Source organism: Neolamprologus multifasciatus, chromosome 20, assembly GCF_963576455.1.
Source record: "Neolamprologus multifasciatus chromosome 20, fNeoMul1.2, whole genome shotgun sequence".
NCBI classification, from domain to species: domain Eukaryota; kingdom Metazoa; phylum Chordata; class Actinopteri; order Cichliformes; family Cichlidae; genus Neolamprologus; species Neolamprologus multifasciatus.
Window position 1 is genome coordinate 22154960 of NC_140458.1, and position 26194 is coordinate 22181153.

The window sequence follows — 26194 nt, forward strand, 5'->3', positions numbered from 1 at the left end:
CACTCACAGTAACAAGCTGTCATCACTATTATTTTATTATGGGTGTGACAGAAAAAAACAAACAGACTGCTTATTTGTGGGTTTCTATTTTGCCGCTTCCTGTGGCTATATGCCAAAGTGTCAAAGTGTATTGTGAAACAATGCTTGAAATGCTTCAAATGTATTTAGCTGAATGATCCCAGGAGTAAACAATGTCTTGCAAAGGCTTCTGTACTTACGGTATAACTCAGCTGATGAGTGTATTGCATTTCTCTTCACTCACCAGAAACTTTTCCTGGTGTTTGGACTTGAGCATGGCAGCCACCTCCTTCAGGTTCAGCCGGTATCTCTGCTCTTCCAGCTTCGGAGGGAAGAAGACGGAGATGATCCTCTCTGTGATGTAGGTCAGGTCAAAGTCGTAGTTTCGTTCCATCACTCGCTCCATCACACGGTCCACGCTGAAACTCCTGGAGGAACCGAAAAGAGACAGCACGGGTCAGTGGGTTGTTTGTGGTAGCTCAGCACAGACCCTCAGACGCACTCTGAAGAAGCTCCTAACTGGATGAATGGAGAGAAACCATCAAGTAAGAGAGAAACTGGGTAGTGCTTCACAAGCTGGTCACCCAATAAAAACATTTGTCTAAGGAACAGGTATAAGATGGTGCAAGTTTCAGAGCAAGCGGAGCGTTGTGCCAGTGTAGAGACATTATTTGCATTTGTATTTAATGATTTCTGTAGAAACTTCCCCAACATGGAAAATGAATGAAATGGTGTTACCTTGGCAGGGTGTTTCTCTGTTTGGTGTAGGTTAAAGATTTGGTGGATCCCTGTAGAAAAAACAAATATGCAATAAGACACAGTCAAAGCTCATCTATACCTCATTACCACTTTAACAATGATGCACTTTGGGCCCTTTTTGATAATGATAACAAATGAGCAAGTTACTTATCTGTCCACATTGGATATGGACTACCCTCAAGTCCCTGAAGTTTGCCTTTCAGGCCTCCTTTGAAAGCTTATTCATCTCTTCTGAACTCACAGTAAACTGGACACTCTCTAGTCGATCTTGTACACAGTAAGTTAAGTAAATTATAGTAAATTAAGATGTCAAATCATGTCATCGCATTGCCCCGTGCATTGTTTTAATGTTCCACTGGAGATATAATTTACACTGAGATAAAACGGCAGAGAGCAAAGGTATGGCATTAAAGTTGTGGAAAGTTGCCACGGGGGCAGCACGGTGGCACGGTGGTTAGCACTGTTGCCGCACAGCAAAAAGGTCCTGAGTTCAATTCCAACATCAGACCGGGGTCTTTCTGTGTGGAGTTTGCATGTTCTCCCCGTGTTTGCGTGGGTTCTCTCCGGGTACTCCGGCTTCCTCCCACCGTCCAAAGACATGCAGCTTGTGGGGATAGGTTAATTGGATAATCCAAATTGTCACTAGGTGTGAATGTGCGAATGAATGTGAGTGTGAATGGTTGTCTGGCCCTGCGACAGACTGGCGACCTGTCCAGGGTGTACCCCGCCTCTCGCCCTATGACAGCTGGGATAGGCTCCAGCGCCCCCCGCGACCCTGAAAAGGATAAGCGGAAGCGGATGGATGGATGTTGCCACGGGTTTCTCTAGAACCAGACTTCTTCTTGAAACCAAAGCCCCTTGATCGCTCTTTAGGTTTAAGGCACTTACCACGTTTTATTTACAGTCTATGGGATGAATTTAAAAAAATTTAATCTGCAGATTATTATTAACCCTTTCTTGTTCTGAGGCACTTTGATCCTTTGTTTGCACTTTTACAAAGCTAAAATATGTCACAATGAAGAAGTAGGTTAAATCTGCCCAACACACTAGTTCTTTAAGGGATAAATCACTTTGAGCTCAATTACATTATACTTCATGGCCTTTAGTAAATGATGCAGCCTTTTAATTACTGCTGTTCAAATCTGCCATCACTCTCTCTTCGGTTTGTTTAGTATGTGATAAATCAAAATGAGTGAAGCCACAAACTTTTTATTCCTTGACAGGTTTGGACATTGCCCAGACAGACAGCTTGATACTGGCGGCGTGTAGGAAAAAGGGGGAAGATACAGAGAGAAAAAGCATGAGGGTTATGAGGAGGACGAGGAGAGAGCATGGAGGTCAAAGTATGCTCACCAGGTGTTGGATGTGTCGAGAAGGAGCCGTCCCTCTACGCTGCTGGATGTGAGGAAGGAGCGGTGATAGGATGAAGGTGAAGTGAACGAAGGCGAGAAGAAGTGGGGCAAAGGGAGGAGGTTGAAAGGAGGTGAGAGTGGGGAGAAAGGGGAGAGAAGAGGAGGCAATACAGAGGAAGGAAAGGAGAGTTAATTAAACAAACAGACTCCCTAATAGGTAAACATTACTACTTCCTACATCAACTCTTTTTTTTTTCCTCTTGTGGACTGAAATCCCACAGAGCTTGAGGAATGAGCACTAACTGGGCTGAGGGCTCGGCTTCCCAAAAGGAATTCAGCAAGAGGAAACCATACCGTGGTTTTGGGGAGCCATGCCTCCTAACTATGGACAGACAGGGTGGGAAAAGTTTCTTTTGAGGAAAAGAAATGAGGAAATGGAGGGGACTTACCAGATCATTGGAGGGAGCTGCGGTGCATGCAGAGGTCACCTAGAACACACAAATGCAGACACATCTGAATACATGAATGACACACACACACACACACACACACACACACACACACACACACACACACACACACACACACACACACACACACACACAAAGAGGATAAAAAAGCAACAAAACCAAACATCCTTTTCGCTTGAGGACAGAGTGATGAGGTCGGACGTGGGAAGCAATTGCTTTCTAAAACAAGATGATAGGGAGGAAAATCCACAAATAAAACTGAGAAGCCGTTAAGTAGAAGCTGGAAGGTTTACGATAATACAGTCCACTCATACACAGCATCTGTATTTAATATGAAGATTAAGCTGCGACATGATTAGTCCCATGACTGCCAGGCTATGTTGCCCATCAAGCTCTACACTTACATTTCCATTTTGGTTTTTGCAAATTACAAACAAAGACATAATGAAGGTTTGTGAAAAGTATTAAAATTGTACTCGAGAAGATGTAACGTGCATCACACTCAAGATCCACACAATTAAAATCCTATTTAACATTCTCACAGTCAGTTATATACCGATCAAACACAACATTATGGCCGCTGACAGACGACATGACTAACACTGATTATCTCTTCATCATGGAACCTGTTAGTGGGTGGGATATAACAGAGAGCAAGTAAGCACTTTGTCCTCAATGTTGATGTCTTAGAAGCAGGAAAAACAGACAAATGTAAGGATCTGAGCAGTGGACGCTGGCTGCAGTGTTTAGTGTCTATCACAAGTGGTCCAACGAAGGAACATTGGTAAACCAATAACATGGTGATGGGTGGCCAAGGCTCACTGATGCATATGGGAAGTGAAGGTTGGCGCATGTGATCCGATTTGAGCTACTGTAGCTCAAATTGCTGAAAGAAATAACAAATAAAAATGCTAGTTCTGATAAAAAGGCATCAGATTATACAGTGTATCACAGTTTGTTGCGTATGTGGCTACATAGCTGTAGACCAGTCCATGCTACAACCTGTCCACCACTAAAGGCACCATCAATGGGCACGAGGGCATCCGAACTAATGCAAAGGAAGAAGGTTGCCTGTGTGATAATCTGGTCTGCCACAAAGCAGAAATAGTTCAGGAATAGCTTGAGGAGCACACCAATGAGTCTGAGGTGTTGAGTCTGTGCCTTGATTGGTTTAGGGCTGTTTTGGCAGCATAAAGGGGACAAACACAACACTTTACACAACTTGTGCATTCACCCATTTACACAATCACATTTTCTTTGTGCTTTCTAACTAGCATTCACACTCCGATGGATGCATCGGAGAGCAATTTGTATCTTGCCCAAGGATATTTGGCATACAGACTAGGTGAAGCCAGGAATCGAACCACCAACCTTCCGATCAGTAGATGACCTGCTAAGGTGATCAAATTCTTGCTTTTCACTAATTTAGTAACATTTTTTACGACTGGATGTTAACTAGTGAGCAAGCAGCTTAGTAAATTATTTAATGGCTATAACTAAACAAACAAACAGAAAAGCTAGACTGAAAAACTAAAGCATGTTAAAGAGGTACGAGCGAGAGCCTGCTGACAGACTACATCACATTTTGGTATAAGGGATAAATCTACCAACAGAGCCTTCCTGCTATTATAAGAACATCTCCCTCCAAGGTCCCTGTGTGAGTCCACTTTATTACCAAGGATCATCCAGCACATAATCTCTTCTCCTTATTACCACCAGGCAGGCTGGAACAGCAACGGTTGTTATTGCCGAGCCATCACGCTCCTCAGCCGACGTTGTGGTCAATTACTTATGAGAAATAAAACGGAAACTCAGCTGTGCCTCAGAAAGGTTTCATTATGATGAGAAGGGGTCTCTGACCATCGTGATGAGGCAAAACTGTTTTGCAATCTTAGAGAAGAAATAATGTCAACAGGACTTTGGATCCTTAATCAACAACAAACCAACTCGGTATTCTTGAGAAAGAACATGTAACTGCCCAAACAAGTCCCACATTTTAATCAGGTGTTTAAATGTATTAACCATGACTGGGAGAACTGCCCGTCCTATTTTAAGATCACTGATATCACGCAGGATGCAAAGACAAAACCAATGCACATGATAAACACAGCACAAGATCGAGATGTCCTTGAGTGCTGAGTAATTACAAGAACAACTCGTTTTTGAGAGTGTGTTTACAAAATGTGAAGCATGTGCAAACGTGAAGCCAGATATCCTGGCTACACAGCTGGAGGAGCACTGAGACAGAAACGCACACACACACATCCGATTCCCATGTCTGTTATGGGCCTACAGGTCAATGAACTGTGACCAAAGGAAGCAGGGGCTGAACAGCAGCCCTAATGAAGGGGGCTGAGGGCCACAGTCAAGCTTACGTAACATACGACAACACGTGTGCACGCACACACATACGCAAAAGGCAATGTTCCACCGAAAGAGCCCTTTTTGGACTGTTTATTTGGACACAGGAAAAGGGCAAGGGCTTGTGTATATCTCATTGTGCACAAAGGGGAAGTTACACAGGCCCTGAACCCAGGGGGCGTGTCACCGCAGTGCCTATGTGCTGCGGAGTTTGTGTTAGGCGTTCTTTCTTTAGAATAAAGTGCAGTCTCTTAGTGTTGCCTGTGTGTGACACAGACATCAGCAGGAAGGCAGAGGAGCAGACAATGAGCTAAATTGAGGGACAACGTTGCTTGATAAGTTGCAGGAAACTGGTTCAGGTTTAACATTGGCTATCAAATGACTAACTGGACAATGTTCCTGTATGACTCACTCTAAGAATTAATGTTTCTTTTCCATGTCCACAGGGGACTGAATCTCAGATCTTTTCCTGTGTACTTTTTTAAAGCTGAGTCTGAACCCACTGCATCAAAAGGCAGAGTTTGGGCTGGGCCGGGATCTAATTTCTCTTAATTCCCTCTGGCTGGTGAAGGTCAGTTTCATTTTAAAAGAGTCTTTTTTCCCTTTTTTTCCTCCCCCAACTAGAGCAAGTGAAGCAGTACATTTTCTACTGTGTGGTCCATTCTGCTATTCTTAAATAACACGAAACAGTCTTCTTACAGCCCCAGTCAAATATACCTTTGGCTCTCACGTGGAAGAGAAATGATTCTTTTCATATTTTATCAAATTCTCTTTTCGGGACATATTCTAAAGCGTTTAAGATAGACACTGCCTGCATTAATTTGTACACCCCTTCCTTTGGGTGTGGGTTTGAACTCAGGGTCAACTTTCAGGGCTCAAAATTTAGGCTACTATGAAAGTGCCAAAAAAAAAAGCGCCATATCTGAAGGCTTAAAAATCTAGTTCATACGTCGGTCATTTTTTTTAGATACAGGGCTGAACAAGAAGATCTGAGATCTGTACTCTCACACAACTCTTCCATAAATTTCTTCCTGTTGATGGATATGGATGTTAGTATTTGTTTTTAGATGAATGGATGTAAACAGTGAAAAGAATCTGTTAATATATTCTATCCATTCCTCCTCTTTTGCTTCTCGTGGGGGAGCTGGAGCCTATCTCAGCAGCCAGGTACACCTTGGACAGTCTATTGCAGGGCTAACACAACCATTCAACGAATCACCAGTTAACCTAACCCCACTAACTGCATGTCTTTGGACTGTGGGAGGAAGCCAGAGCACCTGAGAGAACCCCTACAGACACGGAGAGAAGATCCAAACTCCACACAGACAGATTCTGGTTGAATGGAACCCAGGACCTGTGAGGCAACAGTGCCAATCACTGCACCACCGTGCCCTATTACAAATTACTTTATTTTTTTGAATAAGTGACTCACATTCTTTATGTGAGGAGTCATTTTAAGCACAAGGCCTGACCAAACTGTACTGTCCACACATTTGCTCAGTTTTTCGTACATTTCAGACACTGTCCATAATTCAGTCTCATAATGCAGAAGCTGACAGTCGGTAGGAGGGAACAAGATGGTATTACTGTTACCACAGCAAGTGTCCGTAAGCTGTTTAGGTCTGACGCTGGAAATGTGGGGGAATTCTGCAGAAATTATGATCTATAACATGAAAGACCATGAAAGGATCTTTAATATGGTCAGGCCAGTATTATACAGTACAAATGTTGTGCATCTATTCACGTTATGTAATAAAATGCAGTACAGTAGTTCCATCTCTTCTCATTAGATCATCATTCAAATATCAAATTATACTTTAATTGCTTGAATGTGACGTCCAACGAGTAATGCCACAGGTTTAAAGGAAGATATAAAATTGTTGCTGTTACTGGAACAAAAAAATGAATAAAAAATAAAATAAATTTGGTAGTTCAACAAGAAAATCAAAGCCTTATGGGATCATCCAATGCTTCCAGTTTGCAGTCCTGGAAGTGATCCACACTGTTTCAGATTTCCATTTGTTATGACTACAGTTGCTCGATTTTCACCCCGCACCCTTTAGTGCTTTTGTTTCTCAAAACAGGCTGTACCTCGCTTTGGCGCTTGCGCACTGGTTATCGACTTTTCAAAACCATTTTCTCAGTTTTTAGCCCTCTGCATCCCTCTCTCCCCCAGTGCCCAGTGAAGGGGCCTGCTGAGGGTGGCCGCTAAGCCAGAACAAACACACCACACCGCACCAGATTCCATCTCCCCAGGCCAACACTTACGCACAAACTTCCTGCTAACAGACCTCCACCCATCACTTCGTTTCCCTTTTCATCCTTCTTGCATCGCTTTTCTCCTACCTTGTTACCTTCTTATCCGCTCATTTATCTCCTCTTCCTTCTTTTCCTTTCTCAGCTTGCTCCCTTTATTTTCGACGCTTATTCACTTCCCTCTTTACGGTTTTGTTTTTCTTCTGCTTCCCTTTTCTTTTGGTCCATATCTGTTTTCCTCTCCAGCTTTTTAACTTCTTCCTTTCTCTTTCCTCTGTTTTTCTCAGTTCTACTCGATCAACTTTCTCCTAATCGCAGACTTTCTTCCCTTGGATATCCTCTCACATTCCTGGTGTTTCCTTCCTTTTCTTCTCTAATCTGTTTCTGACAAAACCCTTCCTGTTTGTCTTCCTCTCACATCTCAAACTTCCGTGCCTCCTACTACTTTTATTGGAATCGTTTTATTCCCTGCACCCTGCTTCTGAACTTCTGACTTTCTCACATCTTTACAGTCCTTGTCTTTGTGTGTTTGAAGCAAAGGAAAATCATAACGAGTGACAAATGTTATTAAAATGACAAAAATCAATATGCCTACTAGAGATGGACCGATCCGATATTACGTATCGGTCCGATACTGACCCAAATTACTGGATCGGATATCGGTGAGAAATAAAAAATGTAATCTGATCCATTAAATATCAAAAAAGCACCTCACAAAACTTGCTACACGGCGTAACTCGGCTCATAACCGTAGCACGTTGCGGCAATATGCATCACGTGATAGAGAGGCTGTGTGTATTTGTAGCCTTGCTAGCAAACCAGCATTTCATCTCCGAGGAAGTTTTCCCAGAGAGAAGTAAAGCAAGTGTGTAAGTTCATCTCTGAATGTCTGTAAAGCATTCCCACGTTAAGCTTAACAACAGATATTAGGAGCGACTGCCTCTCTCTCTCTCTCCTGTTGCTACTTCAATCGTGAAACTGCTTAATGATAATGCTAATGCTTAGCTGATCGGTTTTTCTGTCGCGAGTCCGTCTCTCTTCTTAGTTTTTGGCCCACTTCTCACCAGAAAGAGGAAACCAGCGGCTGAACAACAGCAGCACGTTTAAGCTTGATAAGCTGTTGTTAGAATTTATTTAATATTACTTTGTACACCAGGATCTTTTTCTACGCAGCTGACGGCTGGTAACTGTGCAGGGGCGGATCTAGCAAAGTTTAGCCAGGGGGGCCGATAGGGCATGAACAGGGAAAAGGGGGCACAAAGACATACTTTTCTTTCTTATTCTCATTTAAAATGTCTAGCTTTTAATAAATAATTATCTGACTCTTACACCCAAAGTTTTAATCTGATGTAAAATCTATAGAAGTCCATTACTGTATATAGTAACTGTTAAGTCTAATATACCCTAGTAAGCTATAGTACTTTTTCCTTTGGGAAGATACCATCTGTGCAGTCTGCAATTCTGTTGAAGAAAGATGTTGAATCTATTTAATTATTCTTGAAAAATAATTTATTTCTGTGCATTTTTCCCCCTGCACCAAATTAAAGTTGATTACATCGATTAAGCATCATGAGGTGGAGGGTGGTTTGTTTGTTTTTTGCTGGGAGTTTGCAACCCTATTAGTTAGGTTGCTTAATATTTCTGCTAAGTACTCTTTAAAATACCAGAATAGGGAGGATGGAGCAGGTTTAAGTTTATTAGATTGATCAGTGTTGCTGAACTATGAAATATTTTGGGCGCAGTGTATTTTTTACATACAGGTATAACAGAATAGCTTTAGGGTTGTTATTTATTTAAACTTGAGTATAAACTTATACAAAATGCAGCAAGATATTAAAAAAACGTTTTATTGATTAAAAAACACTATATCGGATTCATATCGGTATCGGCAGATATCCAAATTTATGATATCGGTATCGGTATCGGACATAAAAAAGTGGTATCGTGCCATCTCTAATGCCTACTCTGCCTTACTAATATACTTGCTCTCTGTACTCTATCATGTACACACACTCAGTGAAACGCTGCCTGTTGTTTTGCCTCTGTTGGCTCTTTTCAAATGTGTCCAGCTGATGATGTCCAGAAACCTCTGACCTCCATAATCCTCTCCACCATCTCCTTCTGATAGCTCTCCATCCTCTTCTTGCCTGTAGTGGCCCTGGCTCCTAAACCTCCCAACTTGCCCTTTGATCCATCAAAGCCAGAAAAAACATACCGTATTTCCCGGACTACAAAGCGCACCTGAATATTAGCCGCACAAGCTAAAATCAGGGGAAAATCCTGTTTTATACATACATTAGCCGCACCTGACTAAAAGCCGCAGGTGTTTCAATGTTGATTTATCATATGTAAGAGAATATGCACAAAGGGAATTGTCAGGAAAGAGATGGCTGTTTGGAGACACACCCCTTTTATTAATATTTTGAAAAACAAGTTATGGGTACTTATTTGCATAACTTTTTAGGTATATGTACAAGTAGCGGTAATTACAAGTACGAAACATGTACTGTGCTTCATAAATGAGTAACAAATGTAGTACATAACAATAACCTACAGCACACCAGAAAAATAGATTCGGACTACCTTTTAGGCTCAGGTGCAGTGACACGGCTTTAACAAGAAGAAAGGTCAGTCATTCACCACCATCTTCCTGCGCACTAAAACCACCAAAGTCCTCTTCTCCAGTGTTGGATACGAACAGGCTCAGGATGGCTACGTCCTCCACTCTCCGCTTCTCTCCTTCGTTGTTACTTTCAAAACCAAACAAATTCTCGTTGTCAGAGTCAAACACCCTCAGAAGGGCCGTGGCGGTGTCCTCCTCTCCATCATGCAGCAGTCCAGCCCTTCGAAATCCGTTGGTGATCATGAATGTTTTCACACTTTTCCACGCTGTCAGATTCCACCGGTGGAGTTGAGCATAACTTGCTTTTCGCAAGTTTATTGCCGCTCGTCATCCACGCTTCCCGCTGAACGAGTAGCACTACTTTGAAGTTTGTTTTTTGCGCTACTTGTACGGCACTATGTTGCCTGGCGGATGGACATGTGACCAACATACCACTCTTGAACCCCGATACTGTGTGTCTGATCACATGCCCTTCCGCCAGGCAACGTAGTGCCGTACAACAGCGGAACAAACAAAACAAATCGTCTTATGATATGACAAAAATCATGGACAATCCATAGAAAAGCCGCACCTGACTAAAAGCCGCAGGATTCAAAGCTTGTGCAAAAAGTAGCGGCTTATAGCCCGACAATTACGGTAGTAAATGAATAAAGCACAGGTCTCTCCTCTCAATGCATTGCTTAAGAGCCGTGGGCTGTGACAGGAGTAACTACAGAGTGAGCTATTAGCCTTGGTATGTCATTACCGTAAGAAACAGCGTCAGACACAGTCTGTGCGTGAATAGCTACGAGCTAAAGTACTTTTTTTGTTGCTTGTAATATTTCCTTGCATATAAATAACCAGCAGTACCTTTAAGAAGCTCACACAAGCAACAAGGCCATACAGTAGCACTCACTGCTCATTCTGATACATCAAATGAAGCAACGTAAGTTTTACTTTCAATATTTTTCATCTGATTGACATTTAGCTGAGTACTTGGTGACTGTTTTTCTCTAACTTAATCCAAACCCAGAACATCAGGGTTTTAGTATTCTCCCAGCAAATGATGCTATCAGTCTGAGGCATTGATAATTGTTGATTTCTAAGGCTGCTAGCTGGGAACATTTGGGCTTTCTTTCCTTGGGGTATCCTCATCTGTGCTTCTGTGACTACACGTAGCCCTTCCAGCTCACAGCAGATCTGACAGGAGGAGCACTGTTGCTGCCAGCTGCAGGGGGAGTTGGAGTATGTCCCACTACAAAATAAGATGGGGAGGCAGCTCAGTTACATTAATGACCACTACAACAACACCCTTGCCATCAAGCCTAATGGCAGCAAGGCAGATCTTAAAATACCATGGTGTTCCCTCTTGAACGGGAAAACATCAAATCAATGGATTAATGCAAGTGAGATCAGTGTGCAGATGAGGAAACTGTGGACAAAGTTTCCCAAGCATATAAACCCGCAGTGACACTAAACCATGACTCAAGGGAAGCAGTGGAGACCTCAAATGATCGCAGATGTTAAGGTGTGGAAGCCATACCAATTACATTCTTTGTCTGTAGGGTTTTTGCAACAGACACCCAACAACAGATGTGTCTGTTGTCCTTATGACAAACCAACAAAAACTACGTCTATGAGCAAAGCAAACTGTATCAACCAATCCAGACCCCAATCAAGCCACGTCCAGCTACATATGAACGCTGCTCTCATGCACCATTTCCTTTGATGTTAAGCCTTAGGCCTAACAGGCTCCTCATTCCTTCAGCTCCCTTAGGAGAGCCAATCAGAGGACACTGATGAAAGCAGCAAAGATTCAGCTGTCGAAACCAATGTTGGTTGTGACCTTGTGTGCTTTAGTGATCATCATCACCTACATCAGTGAGCAAGTCTGAGAAGAATGCAGGGGGCCTTATAAAGTGATGTATTACACTCATATGATCCCAGAGGGAAACCTTTTTCAAGCTGTAAGAGAAATGCTGATGAAACATCGAAGCACTTACAGAAACGAGGAAGCAGGACGGATACAGCAGCAAGCTTGAACTACGGATATATAAAGTTCACCAAATTAAAGCACATCATTGCACACCAGTTGTTTTTACTATAGCTCAACAAAAAGGTCAGTTTTTCAGGGCTTATTCTGTTATTGTGCGCAAATAGAAATAATTTACGCTTTCTAAAGAAACTAATAATAACTTTGTCCTCATCTGTAACTAACGTCAAACTGACACATAATACTGGGTTTTGTTTTAAGACAGTTTTGGCAGTCAGAAACACAGATGGTCACTCTTTAGCACAAACCTGCCTGACTTATGCTATGGCACTTTTGATAGTTACCTGGCTTAGCTGTATAACTGCCCTTTAAATGCAACCCACATGTCCAATGCCTCTTAATCATCACAAGATGGTCTTCATGAGAAAACCAGAAACCCGACCTAACTCATGAGGGCTTCAAGACCATAGCTAAGCAAAAACAACACCTATAGGTGAAAGACTTACATCCAGCAGACTTAGGAGTGCAATATTGTGCTCGTCTTTATACGAGGCCATCTAACAAAGTATTTGTGTTTTCCTTCCCCCCTCCTCACTCTTTGTCTCTTGTTCCCACACTTTATTTTGACCCCAAAAGGAAAGAAAGAGGTCTCTGTCTATCACGGTTACATTTTCGGTCCAAGCAGCTGAGAGGGCGGCCGAAGATCTCATAGGTCACATGGGTCCCTGTGGTGGAGCTTTTATGACCAAGTGGGATGCAAATCCCTGTTATGGATTTTGAGGTTCTGACTACACAGACTAAAGTTAAGCAGATGGAAAACACAAACAGGAATGCTGCTTGTACAGAGGGTTGCTAGGTACATGCTCAAGGTTAAAGCGCACACACACGTGCGTGTGTGCACACACACAGCATTCTCATCCACCCATCTTTAACGTCCACCCAACCCAAACAAGCGCGGAAAGCTTGAAGCTGGATAAAAATAAACATGGGTAAATAAACAACACAGGAAGGCCGGGGTCATGATGTGATTGGGAGAGATCAACAATGGAAAAACCTCTTGTGAGCCAACCGATGTGGGGCATCATTACAGATCTTCATTCCACGTCTACGCTCTGCGGCTGGGCGCCGTCTCTCATTCATCTTGTCAATAAGCAGGCACTTGCACAATTCCCAAAAGCACAGTGTCTCCTCCTCTTTCTATATTTGCAGTCTTCGCATTGTTTACCATATGCACAAAAATGCATTTGCATTCTTCAGATGGGCAATGTCAACCACCGTTTTAGGACCCATCTCCTCCTGCACTACACCACAATTCACAAAATAAACGCCACTGTGGTCACAGTCTTCCATCTCTTCCTTTGACTTTTGTTTTTTTAGGTTTTTTTCAGTTATTTTTTTGAGGTCTGGGGAGGTGAACTGACTGGGTACAACAGCCAAAAGAGGCAAGACAGGAAAACCCAATTAAACACAGGCACACATATGACAGACCCCGCGGGAAAGTATTTTTTCAACTTGGTATAAAGATAGTTTTTGTCTCTAAGAACGATTTACTCTTTTATACCAAATGTACAAAAGTTCATTTTTCTTTCCTAATTTAGTTTTAAGTATTGATATTATTCAGACATGTTAAAATATAATGTGGACAAATGTTTCTTTTTACACAAACAGTAGTAGAAACATGAAAAACGCATGCAGCCATTATACGACTAACCTTTTGTCAGCCAAGTGAGTTGTCCTATAGCAGCCACCGTAGCTAGGATTATGCACTTGGATTGGGAGGGGTAAGAAAACAGAACTCACCTGATTCAATCTGCAATCTAATGACATCTAACAGTGAAAATTTTATTGTAACTTTCAAATTAACAGGCGTGCAGATACAGGCAGTCCACGCCAACAGTGTGCTCAGCCTCATCTGTGCTCAGGGCTGGACTGGGATGGCTCCTTTAACCATGAGCAACTGCTAGTAGCTAAAATGTAGTTTTTAAATTGTCACATGCTATAGATGTTTTTTACGCAAACATGAAATTGCCAGGGCCGATATTATTTGTGCCAGCCCAGCCCTGCCTGTGCTAATTCATGGACCCATTTCTTTATAAGTTAAAATACAAGCACAAACACACACACACACACACACACACATTTTTGGATAAATGTGTGTGTCTAATACACAATTAGAAAAATTGTGTATTAGACAGGCATATTTAAACAGATTTCAGATTTTATAATCAAAACAGATGTGAGCTGATGATGGTGGTAGAAATAAAAAAAACCAACATATTTTTCATCAATCATTGCCGTACGAAAATGATTGAAATGGTTGAAAAATGGCAAAGTTAAGGCTGTAAACTGTGAAGTCAAGAATTCTATCTTATGTACAGTTAATAATTATTCTCTATAATAGTCTTGGGTCTTGCCCTCACTATAAGAAGGCTCCTTGAATGATGTATGAAATACCAGATACAAATGAAGTGAAGTGAAATATGCAAAAGTTCTGAGAACAAACCCATCGGCCAATTAGAACAGCTTATGTCCTAGCTAAGACACACACACACACACACACACACACACACAGTGGACTGGCTTAGTCACAACTTGGCTAAGTAAGCTGTCATGCTTATGGTTTTAACTCTCATCAACAACGCTCACTCGCTCCTTCTCTCGCTTAGTCTGTACTGGACACACGCACACACACACACACACACGCACACACACGGGAACTGAAAACATGCCAACTTATCTCAGCAATTACCAGAGCTGTCTGTGATAAAGTTCGTTGAGTCAGAAGAGACGGTCATGGTCCCAGTAATGTTAAAATGATGCAGTTGGATCCTGTTATCCTGAATGACTCATGCTGACTACACGAGTATTTAGTGAAATACTGGAACTGCAGGGGGGAACCAGAGGCCCCGGCTAGAAGCCACAAGAATGACTTGCTGCTGATGTCACTGAGGCCCCCCAAAAACAACCTACTGAAACAATTAAAAGGTTTCTTACAGTAAACTGTTGCGATGGATATTTCTTATTTAAGCCTCCCTGTTACAGGAGACTGCTTAAAAGCATGCTGCAGCTGGCATGCTCTAATAGCAACGAGTGACATATTCCTATAGTGACGGGAAGTCTGTAGAGTAACAGGGATGTCAGGGTCAGCTGCATGTTGGGAAAACAGGGAATCTGGTCGACTTTTTGTTTCTGACATTGCTCCAAAATTCCATCCACCCATTGCTTCTGTTAGCCTGCAACTGCTTGATGTTTTTGAGAGTGTCCCGTTAGTTAATGCAAAGTTAAAAAGGAAAGAAAGTGGCAACACAGTCTTTTGAATCCTTCAGGACATTTGTCACAGTAGAGGAAGTGCACAGAAGACACTTCAAAGGGTTCTTTTCCTGAAAGTACTTCTATGTTTTGAATTTCCTCATTAGAAAAAAAAGAGCCCCGAGGAGCACAACAGCAACCACAACTGTCTTGATGAAAGGCTCAGAGAAACATCAGGCGGGTTATGTTGCTCTTCTCCCCCATCCCTGCATCCTCCCCCACTTCCACTCTATCTGTAATTGATTGTACATCCTCTTCTTGTAAAGAGAACAGCAGGCAATGCAAACGGCACACAGCTTAGCCTCATGTAAAATATATTTTGACATGTTCAGTGGATGAGAGCTGTGACAAGAACGAGAGACAATAAGCAATCCCAATATGGGGGGGCGGGGCCAGAGAGTGTAATTACTGTGATATGCAGCCCCACTTTACCAGCATAAGCATACACCATCTGCAGGACGACTTACCCCTAAAACAATGAACTTCCATTCTGAAATGTTTTCCTTTACTCACTGTACTGCAGTCACAGACAGTCAGTGGTGAAATAATACTTAAAAAGGGGAAAGTAAATAACGCTTATCTTGTTCTGCTGAGAAATCTTGCTTCATGTGGATGAAGCGAAAAACAGCAGTACAACAATACACGCATGAAACTGTGAAATATGCAATTTCATTTATATTTAATTTGGAATATTAGGCTGGCAACATGTCCAGAGTGTACCCTGCCTCTTTTCCCATGACAGCAGGGATAAGCTCCAGCACCCCCGTAACCATTAACTGGATAAGCTGAAGAAAAAGTATTTATGGATGGATGGATAGATGAATGGATGGTTGGCAACACCAGTTAGGAAAAAATGTTATCAGATTTGACCTCTGATGACCTTATACGAAGGGTTTAAACAAAGTTAAAACTTTTAGATTGCCTTTGGTTTCAGATGTCAATTCAAAGCACAGCTCACCCTTTTGTCTGCTTACAGTAAGAAACCATCAGCAATCTACAGGAGCTCTTGTTAGTCAGCTCTGTTTTGTCTGATACACATCTGGCAGTCAGCCACACATCCATTGATCCTGCCTGACTGATCACTGGTGGGCGTGACTCGGTTTGGGAACCAAGTAGCAGCCCGTAGTTTGACCAGCGGAAATGCCTCTTCTTGCCTAATTAGACCAGATGGGCCAGTCAAATCGTCACGGGCTGCATTTCACTAATTTTAATCCTTCCTACTCCCACTGTTCCTCTCTCGCCCCCTCTCTCTTCTCTCCCCGCCATCTCCTTCCCCACCACCCCCTACAAATTCCCTTTGGACTAAATTTTCCACTTGGGATCAAAGATAAGGGAGACTATTCTCTGAGAGAGAACATGCTGAAGTAAAACGGTTTATGGCCTTCTGCTCGTCTCTGTGAGAGTCTGTTCTTTTTAATAGAGACAGAGATGAGGCAGCTGGAGGCTGCTGACCTCATGGGCAAAGAGCAGGGAGCAGAATAACTGAAATTAAAAACATGCAGAGTACAATCACTACCAGTCAATCTTTATGAGATGTAGGTTTATGATTTCTTTTTTTCCCACCGTCACAGAGCTGAATTCTACTCTGACAACATACTGAATGGTGTGGTAAACAGGATGCCTTACAGATGACAGACCTCCAGAAGTGCTTAGGCGCGTGTGTGTGTGTGTGTGTATGCAGGAATATCACACAAATACAAACACAGACACACACAAACCGGAGAGGAGAGCTGGGTGATTCAAAGACAATGTAATTGTTAACAAAATCAACGTGAATGGCATGCAAAGCAACTGAAGCCTTGCTCTAACACAGATAACTACACCTGTTTACCACAAACCAGGTGACACGCATTAGCTTCTTCAGTTTTATTCAGTTTGCTGTGTCTCTGTCTTTACTTCAAATATCTGAATTCACATTAGGAAAGACCAATGCCACTCCTTCATCCCTCCTCAAGTCTCTGCATTATACGTAAGGTTAGATAACAGCTAATATGGACAGAGAAGCCAGTCCTCCACACCCTCCCTTATCCGACCTCTCCCTTCCTGGGCAGCAGCGATGGATATCACAGTTTAACTCCCAGTCAACAACCACACATCAAACAGTTATAGTAAGGCTGTTTAAGAACATCCCGATCTTTGTTTTTTTGTAATTAATCTTAAAAATATAAAATATCTGTGTAATAATAAACCTTTTTCCTAATAAATTGGAAAACACTGGAACATTTCTCACCATTTAAAATATGTACTGCTAAATGAGGAGCATAAGTAGCCAAATTTACACAAACATTGTAATTATTTTATTCTCCCAAGTCTTTATTTACATTTTCCCCAAAAGAATTGTCGCTCGTCTCCAGAGCAAAGGGTTAAGGTTTAAGTTCAGGGCTAGAATTGTGGTTAACAAAATCACATGACAAGATAAACAAGAACACTGACACAGGCTATACAAACACATAGCGCTCTAGCTAGCACCTAGCCTAGCTTAAAAACAGATTAAATCTCTGATTATGTCTAAAGGTGAAGTTAACAGTATCTCTTAATTAACCAGTGAACACATTGTACTGTATTTTGTTTGTCTAAAGTCATTAAAAAGTAAAGTTATATTTCAAGTTGTGATTTTACATCTAAACACAATCATGCTAGCTGTGCTGCTATGATGCTATGTTGCATTACTTTTAAGTTAAAATAAGAAACCAGCTGTGTTACTGAAAACTCATCTAATCCTTGAAGTTTCTCTTTGACAACAATGCATACAGACAGACAGTTCCTACAATGGAAGAAAACAAATACTATTTTTAGTCAGCCACAAAATCAAAACCATCTTCCTATATTCTGTAGGTTCTCAGCTCTGACTGTGAAAGCATAGACACAGATAAGGCCTGTTCCTTCACCTCTGACAGTTTGGAGGGGTAGTTCCACTGGTATAGGAGACTACTGTAGTCAGTGATGTGGTGCAGCAATATTTTAGGTGGATAGTATGTATCAAAGGTTGTTTCCCAGCAGAGCATTCCATTGTAAAGACATTTTTATTGTTCTTTGTTTCACCTGTTGGTGGTTTTAATGTTGTGGCTTACTGGTCTATGTCCACTCTAGAGTCATAACCAACCTATAACTCCGTGCGACCAACACCACAAGCTGTCCTTAAAAAGCTGATTTTACTTTTTTATTGCGTGTGCTGTTTCAAAGCCAACCTTTCATCTCTGAACTTATCCCTAAGGCTCTCCGCAGATAAAAGACAAGAGGACAGAGGGATGCTAGAGGAATGATGCTCGTCTTTGCCACATGCCTTCACCCCTTAGCTTTATCTCCGTCAGCTGCTGCCTGCCAAGGTTCCCTGCCTCAGCCTTCTGCGCCTTTCACATTCTCCCCCTCAGCATCACTCTGTCCATTCATTATGCCATACTTCCATCAATGACTCTTTCACAGAGCCAGCAGTGTGGTGTTCGAAGGAAGGCTTGCAGCTTACATTGAGGAATGCAAATGAACAGGCTTCTTTTTAGAACGGCTCCTGAGATGTCTGCTTTTATAGAGATACTGTCATGTGCCTATACCTTTATTTGAGGTAAAAGTTAATCATAAAGTAACATTACCTTTCACTGTTATGCTTTATAAACTTGTGGTATTTATTTAGCACGTCGTTAAAAAAAAACAACAACCAAAAAAGAAGTTTATTTCATGTTATTATCACTCCCATGATCCTCTTCAGCTCGGAATGTGACAGCATTATGTTTGGACAACCCCAAAGAGTTTCCTTAATGTCATTTATCATTTCAGTTCCTGGGAGCTGGCTTAATGAGTACATGCAAATGCATTTAATTTAGTGACCTTAATAGGAGTCAAGTTTACAGCAATTAATATCTGTATCCATCTAAGTTAGACCTCGGGGAGAGGTCTGACTTAATCCTTGTTCTGGATATTCAGACTATGTAATTTTTGTTCTTATGCAATTGTTCTTCTAAAAAAACAAAGACAATAATCATTCAAATGACACGTCAAAAACTATTCACATTTTAAAAAGACTAAAAGTCATTTTTATCTTTCTCCAAAACACAGTGTTGGGTAGACTTGGGGTTAAGAAGGGCTGCTAATAGTAATTATTCTCACAAAAAATTCATGTGTTGTTTGTTTAGCCATAAGTCCAAAGCCCCAAAACTTATCAGAAAACTGAACAAATATTTGGGATTTTTCTTTGAAAAGCTGCTGAAGTAGCCTTCACCTCAGTGTTAACCCCGTCTTTGCAATCAGGGGACAGGAATCTTGTTTTTCCACAAAACATCAGGGTTAGGATGAGGACTTAGCCTTCAAGGTTAGAACTCTTGCCAAAGTATTTGCTGTCAATCAATCCCTAAAAACTGGGCTCTCTGACATAAGCAGCTGGCACTAATTCTACAATTGGATGCCATGAAATGTGAATAACAAACATCATGGAAAACTGGCATTTATCCTTGTTCTGTGCAGTTTTTTGTGAAACATTAAGTAACATCCAAATTTCCTCTGTATTGTAATTTTTGTGTTCAGCGATACAGAATTTATTTTTCTCCATCTAAGTCAAGCCTGAAACTATTTCCTTTGGCGGTCGATCCTTACCTTTCCCTCGCACTTCCTGTGGGTGGCTGTTTTGCATACTGAGAAAAACACGTCAAGTGGGAGGGGAAAAAGAAAACAAAGGTTAGGATTAGTGACCTTACAGTTGTGTCCAATTTCTTTCTTTGGTTTTATTTTTAATAACAACCAAATTAGTGGGAGAAAGTCAACACAGGAGCACTCTCACCTCTGCAGAAGGAGCCCACGTTATCGACGCTCTGCCGACACACGCTGCACTGCCGCTTCTTCTTGAAAGTCTTCTCCTTGAAGACGTGGGGCTCTCCTTTGCCTGCCTGCTCACAAACACACACAGAACAAAGGTTTACACTGTGTTACATGCCTAATACTGGACTAGACATGCTACTGTTAGAAACACTTAGTCCTTGTTTAACCTTCATCCAAGAGTTTTGACTTGGCAGACGTTCAATGTTTTCAGTCAGTCATCCTTACACCAACTATAGCAGGGGTGTCGAACTCCAGGCCGCGAGGGCCGGGGTCCTGCAGGTTTTAGACATCTCCCTGGGTCAACACACCTGAATCAAATGATTAGGTCGTTACCAGGCCTCTGGAGAACTTCAAGACATGTTGAGGAGCTGTGTTGGATCAAGGACACATCTGAAGCCTACAGGACACCGGCCCTCGAGGCCTGGAGTTCGACACTCTTGAACTACAGTCATTTCACTGCAGCGTCCAGTGTAAATTAAATAATTAGAGACAAATAAAAGATAAAATAAAAGTTGGGTGAGTAAGTTGGTTATAACAGTAGCAGAAGCTTAAAGTTTTAACATGCAGACTTGTGTATGAATGAAGGTGCTTCTTTTACTCCCTTTGCCTCTCAAACTTCTGTTCTGGTTGTGTAACTGTCTTCCAGTAATAATCCATGAGATTCCCGCCCATACCCAACTCTAATCCTTAGTGTGTGTGTAAAGATTTGTGAAAAGAGAGGAAAAAAAAAAGCAAACGTATCAAACTAGACAGCTAGATAAAGTGAAAGTACAAGAAAATCACATCTTTTCTTTCTTACGTTTCCAAGTGTACATGTATGTGTGTTTGATTTCATGCGTGTGTGCCAGTGTGGGTACATTAATGTGTGTCGTGTTGTCATTTCCACCCACGGAGTCTTTGTTTCTCAACATGGGATCAAATCTGCATATGACTCTGTGGAGGTTTGCAATACGAATCCATGGGCCAAGTGTGAGGATTGCTGCATAATGTGTCTTATCTGACATCAAATACGAGTCCCTCCACACATACACCGAACACACACCAGTGCTGTCGTCACCCAGAGTAAACAGCTATATTTAAGAAAGCAATCGTGCTGCTAACGTGTCCATAACGTGTCCATAACGTGTCCATAGCCTTGGATAATTAAAGTGATACAGAGACAAAAAGGGTTTTGTTGCCTCTGGTTGTGCTTTTACTCCTTGGCAACAAAGAAAGGGAGCTGTTTGCACACTTCTTCCATTATCCTGCTTCCCTGGCTCTGTTCTAGGGACCGGACAGTGTTTGGACAGCTGCCTCGCCTGGCATCACCCTCGTGCCTGCTGTGTGCAGCGGCTGCTGGCCTGCTGCTGTACAAGTGTACTGCGACCGCAGCACCTTGGATGGTGGAGGAGGATAGGGTGGGTGGCTCAGGGGCTGGTGCATGTTATATAATAACACATGGCTGGAAAAGCTCATCTTGCCAGTACTTGTGGGTGACGTATCATTTTAAATGCGGGGACTTTTTATTTTATTTGACTCACATGGTCTATTCTTGTTGGTGCTTTTATCACATTAGCAGACCAAAATCCACTCAGATTTCATTACAGTTTAGCATCTTATCAAGTCCTGTTTTGACATATCTTCTGACTCAATCCAGGTCCTGAACCCCGAATACAACAAACGCTCCTTTGCCTTTCCTCATGACCAGTCTTGCTGCCTTTATGTAATGCACATTCTATTTCTATTGCTTCGTAGTGACATTCAAACCCACTGACAAAGCAAGTTAGTTAAACTCCTCCAGGACTTTAGCATGCATCTCTGAAAGTATGCAATAGACCTTTAAAATATACATTATTGTACACAAGGGGGCCTACACTGAAATTAAAAAAGGAACTAGTTACTGTCAGCTGAACCACAGCGGTGATGTGGGCTGAGAAATAAACACACTGAGGAAAGGCTGGCAGCATTCTTCCAGTTCCAGACACAATCAAGACCACTATATAGTCCCACCACAGGCAATCATGGTCAGACAGTGATACGGGGCTCTGCTACTGAATTCTTTGTTAAGGTGTTTAAAAAGCCTCTCTCAGGCGAGAGGACCTGAGGGTAAAAGCATGAAAACCAAGAAAATGTAACAAAGGCAACACAATATGGTGATTCTATATGCAGAATAACCTCTGTGTAACAAGAACAAGGGCAATGAATGGATACCAAATGTTTGAAGTGTGGCATTTGCTTGGTTTTAAAATTGCTGATTAACTCGCAGAGGTTCCAATGTCCTTCTTCAAACTTGGAAGCAGTTGTTGACCAAGCAATCTCATCCCAAGGTGTTCTGAAGGCAGGACTGTGATGCAGTTTTCTGCCTCGCCACTAGAGGGCGCGGCCGTTTTGTGAGTAATGTTTTTGAATGGGATGAAAAATGGCGTTCATGGAGGCAGTGTGAATTCACAAGTTATGCTCGGGAGCAGTTTATGTGGGTTCAATGAGAGTGTGCGTCCATAAGACTGGTGAGTTACAGGATATTTCTTGTGTAAGAAGGATAGCCTGTATATTTTATCGCTCTGGACATCCTCTGTTTGTACATTTGCTATAAGCCAAGTTATCGCTAAGCTAAGCTAAGCGGGCTAAGCTATGCTAAGTTCGCCTAGGCCAAACTGAGTTTGGTTTCAGTTGGTGATTTGTTATGTGTATTTACCTTCTTTAGTTGGCATCATAAGTGAGTGGGGCACAAGAGTTAAGTGATGGAAAGATGTTTATTTTCTTTGTTGCCAAATATGGTTCAGACTATAAGTAAAGGCCGCCAGCTTAGTAGTAGGGCCTAGAAGACAAGTATGTGGCTGTAATATGTTATATGGTGATTCTTGTTGTCTATAATTTGATTGTAATTTGTGTTCTGTTTTTCCATTCTGTTTGTAGAACCACACACACACACATACCCACACTCACGCTAAATCTGCCATTAAAGAGCTGAACGATCATCCCCTGTCCTCGTTATTTTCGGGAGGGTCATAGTGGCACTTGACCTGTGCACACCCTGCGATCACCACTGTAGAACTGAACCTCATATCAGAAATCATCATAACAAAATTGGTCCTTCGAGCCGGAGAAGGTGATTACAGAGAGTGAAGATGGATTATGACCCCCAGAGAGCAGGTGCACGTCCACGGAGGGCTGTGCGACCACCAGGATGGATGACTCAGTATGCAGGCTACACACTGCCACCCACCGCTACATCGGAGCAACAGCAGACTAGAGAGGGATACGCCAAGATGACGCCCCTCACCCAGACTCCTGGTTCTATTGGAGCTGCAGGACAGACCCCAGTGTCATCCAGCATCCCTCAGGAGTTCATAAACATTGTGCAGCAACTGCAGGAGGACAACAGGCAACTTCAGCTGATGGTAGGAGACATGAGGAGGCAGATGGATAGTAATGTCACCACGTTGGGATCCACCCACTTACGTTCTGCCCAGAAACCAGGGGGCTACATTTCAGCTGATGACACTTGGGCCTCCACACCTCTAACTACACAGCCTTTTCCCCTGAGACCAGAGCAGCACAACATATCCTACACACAGGATGCAGCTGAAGAATGGCCAGTACCACCACCTCCAGTTTTTCTCCCGAGAGATCATCCTGATCTACCAGAGGTACAGTCTGTTCCACCTCCACCGCTACCAGCCATTGCACAAGAGCTTAGCCAACGCTTACAAGAGCTACAGTTACGGCAACCCTCAGCCACTGAAGCTCCTGACTTTCAGCCTCGTGCACCACAGTCCACTCCCTTATCTCAATCACTAGCTGGACCTAGTTTCGACGCGAACATGCTCCCCCCAGAACAAGTGTTGGCTCCCACTACAGCCATAGCTGTAAAGGAGAAGACCTACAGAGGACCATCGCCCTCCATCCCAGAGTTCACGAAGGGTGATCCCAGGCAGTTTGCTAGATTAAAGCTTGCTCTAGACAATATTCTCCCCTTTGATGCAACCGAGAGGTTCAAATATCAGGTCTTATGTGACCACCTTAAATTTGAGGAAGCTCTTTTAATTGCTGACTCCTATAGTAACTCACCTCACCCCTACTCTGACACGATGGCCTCGCTCATTAAACATTACGGTCAGCCGCACCAGCTGTCACTGCAGAGAATAGCAGAGCTTATGGATGAGCCCAGCATCCGCCCAGGTGACACAACTGGATTCAGAAGGTTTGCACTGAGAGTCCGTGCTCTGGTCGGCATGTTAGAGCAACTTGGGGAAGATGGACACATAGAGCTGCAATGCGGGTCTCATGTTGCTAGACTATCACGAAAGCTACCCCAAGACTTACGTGCTGCTTTCCGCCGCTACCTTTACCCACAGAAAGATGGAATACCATCATTGAGAGACTTTGCAGAGTGGCTGGAGTATGAGCTGGTCATTCAAGAGGGCGGAGATCACACAGAGAAGGTAGAGGAGAGCTCGAGAGACAGGAGCAGCATGAAAAGAGATAAAAGAGCCACCAAAAGGACTACCACCGTGCTGCATGGTGCAACACACAACACTGCCCCCCAAAGGTCCTCAGCCACAACCCCTTCCACTTCTGAGGTCCAAGACAAGCCCACAGCTTATTGTCCATATTGTAATAACACTCTGCACTTCCTAGATCAATGTGTCAACTTCAAGATGCTGACTAAGGAGCAGAAATCAACCTGGATTAAGTCCAACAATCGCTGCTGGCGTTGTGGGCGACACCACCAGGCCGCTCAGTGTCGACTTAAAGTGCAGTGTAAGACATGCAGGGGAAAACACCTAGAGGCCCTGCATGAAGTCAATCTCAGACCTGCTGCACCCAATCCACCAATGGAACACGTCGCTGAGCTGGGGAGTAAACCATCTACTGAGGTACTTTATCTAGACCGGCGTGCTGGCTGTAGCCAAGTACTTCTGAAGATAACCAAAGTGCTGCTGCAGAACGGTGAGCACACCCTGGAGACATTCGCCATATTGGATGATGGATCTGAGAGGACGATCCTTCTCCCTGAGGCCACTCAAAGACTGCAGTTACAGGGCACGGCAGAGAGTCTTACTCTACGTACGGTGAGACAAGGATTGAGAACCTTGCATGGCGCATCAGTGACAGTCAAAGTCTCCTCTGCCAGCCAACCATCCAGAACATTCACCATTGAGAGAGCATTCACAGCTGATGACCTAGGCTTGGCTGAACATTCATACCCTGTGAAAGCACTTCAACAGAAATATAGACACTTGAGAAGGCTTCCCTTGCAGCCCTTCACAAATGCCCAGCCACTCCTTCTGATCGGCTCTGACTGTCCTCACCTAGTGACGCCCATCAAACCTGTGCGCCTAGGCTTACCTGGAGGACCAGCTGCAGTCAAGACTAGACTTGGTTGGGTACTACAGGGACCAATCCCCTCCCTTAAGCACTCTGCTCAACCACGACAGTGCCTCTTCCTCTCAACTGCCTCTCCTCAATCAGAGCTTCATAGTCAAGTAGAGAGGCTTTGGCAACTTGACACTCTCCCATATCGAAGTGAGAAACTAGTGACACGGTCTCGGAGGGAAGAGCAAGCTATGAGGCTTTTGGAGGCAAAGACGACAAGACTGAATGTCGAGGGAGTAAACAGATATTCAACTCCCCTTCTGCGTGTCAGTGATATGCCTACACTCCGGGTGCCACCTGAAGCAGTACTCCCTAATCTACGTGGCACGGAGAAGCGCCTCAGTCGAGACCCAGAGAAGGCTAAAGCTTATCAAGCGGAGATGGCAAAGTTGATAGCAGCAGGCTATGTCAGAGAAATCAGTGAAGAGGAAATGAGGGCCTCCAAAGAATCATGGTTCATCCCCCACCACATGGTGACACACAACGGAAAGAACCGTGTGGTGTTTAATTGCTCATTCACCTATAGGGATCAGAACCTCAACGAGTTGCTTTTACCAGGCCCGAACCTGGGGGCCTCTCTTCTTGGTGTGCTGCTGCGCTTCAGAGAACGCTCCATCGCAGTTAGCAGTGACATCAAGGGGATGTTCCACCAGGTGAGACTACTGCCTGAGGACCGGCCACTACTACGTTTCCTCTGGCGCGATCTGCAAAGAGACACCCATCCCAAGGTGTATGAATGGCAGGTGCTCCCCTTTGGGACAACATGCTCACCATGCTGTGCAATTTATGCACTCCAGCGACACGTCCATGACCACAGTGACCAGGGAGATGACGTGAGTGACTCCATTGAGAAGAACTTTTATGTTGACAACTGGTTACAGAGCTTCTCTTCTCCAGATGTGGCCACAGA

At 43.1% G+C, this 26194-nt stretch overlaps 1 protein-coding gene across 6 annotated transcripts in view; it reads right to left on the reverse strand.

The window, feature by feature from the left end:
• The window catches only part of tns2a (tensin 2a), a 72689-nt gene that overhangs the window by 23244 nt on the left and 23251 nt on the right, over window positions 1–26194 (reverse strand). For 4 of the 6 annotated variants that reach the window (XM_085144775.1, XM_085144774.1, XM_085144777.1 and 1 more), the window contains exons 2-7: window positions 19889–19994; window positions 19705–19742; window positions 2579–2617; window positions 2131–2172; window positions 757–806; window positions 263–446 (exon numbers count right to left, since the gene is read on the reverse strand). In XM_085144775.1, the coding sequence (XP_085000901.1) occupies window positions 263–446; window positions 757–806; window positions 2131–2172; window positions 2579–2617; window positions 19705–19742; window positions 19889–19994 (459 nt within the window). Of the gene's footprint in view, window positions 1–262; window positions 447–756; window positions 807–2130; window positions 2173–2578; window positions 2618–19704; window positions 19743–19888; window positions 19995–20093; window positions 22228–26194 lie in introns of those variants that run through there. The other 2 variants (XM_085144778.1, XM_085144776.1) reach the window with 2 other exon arrangements.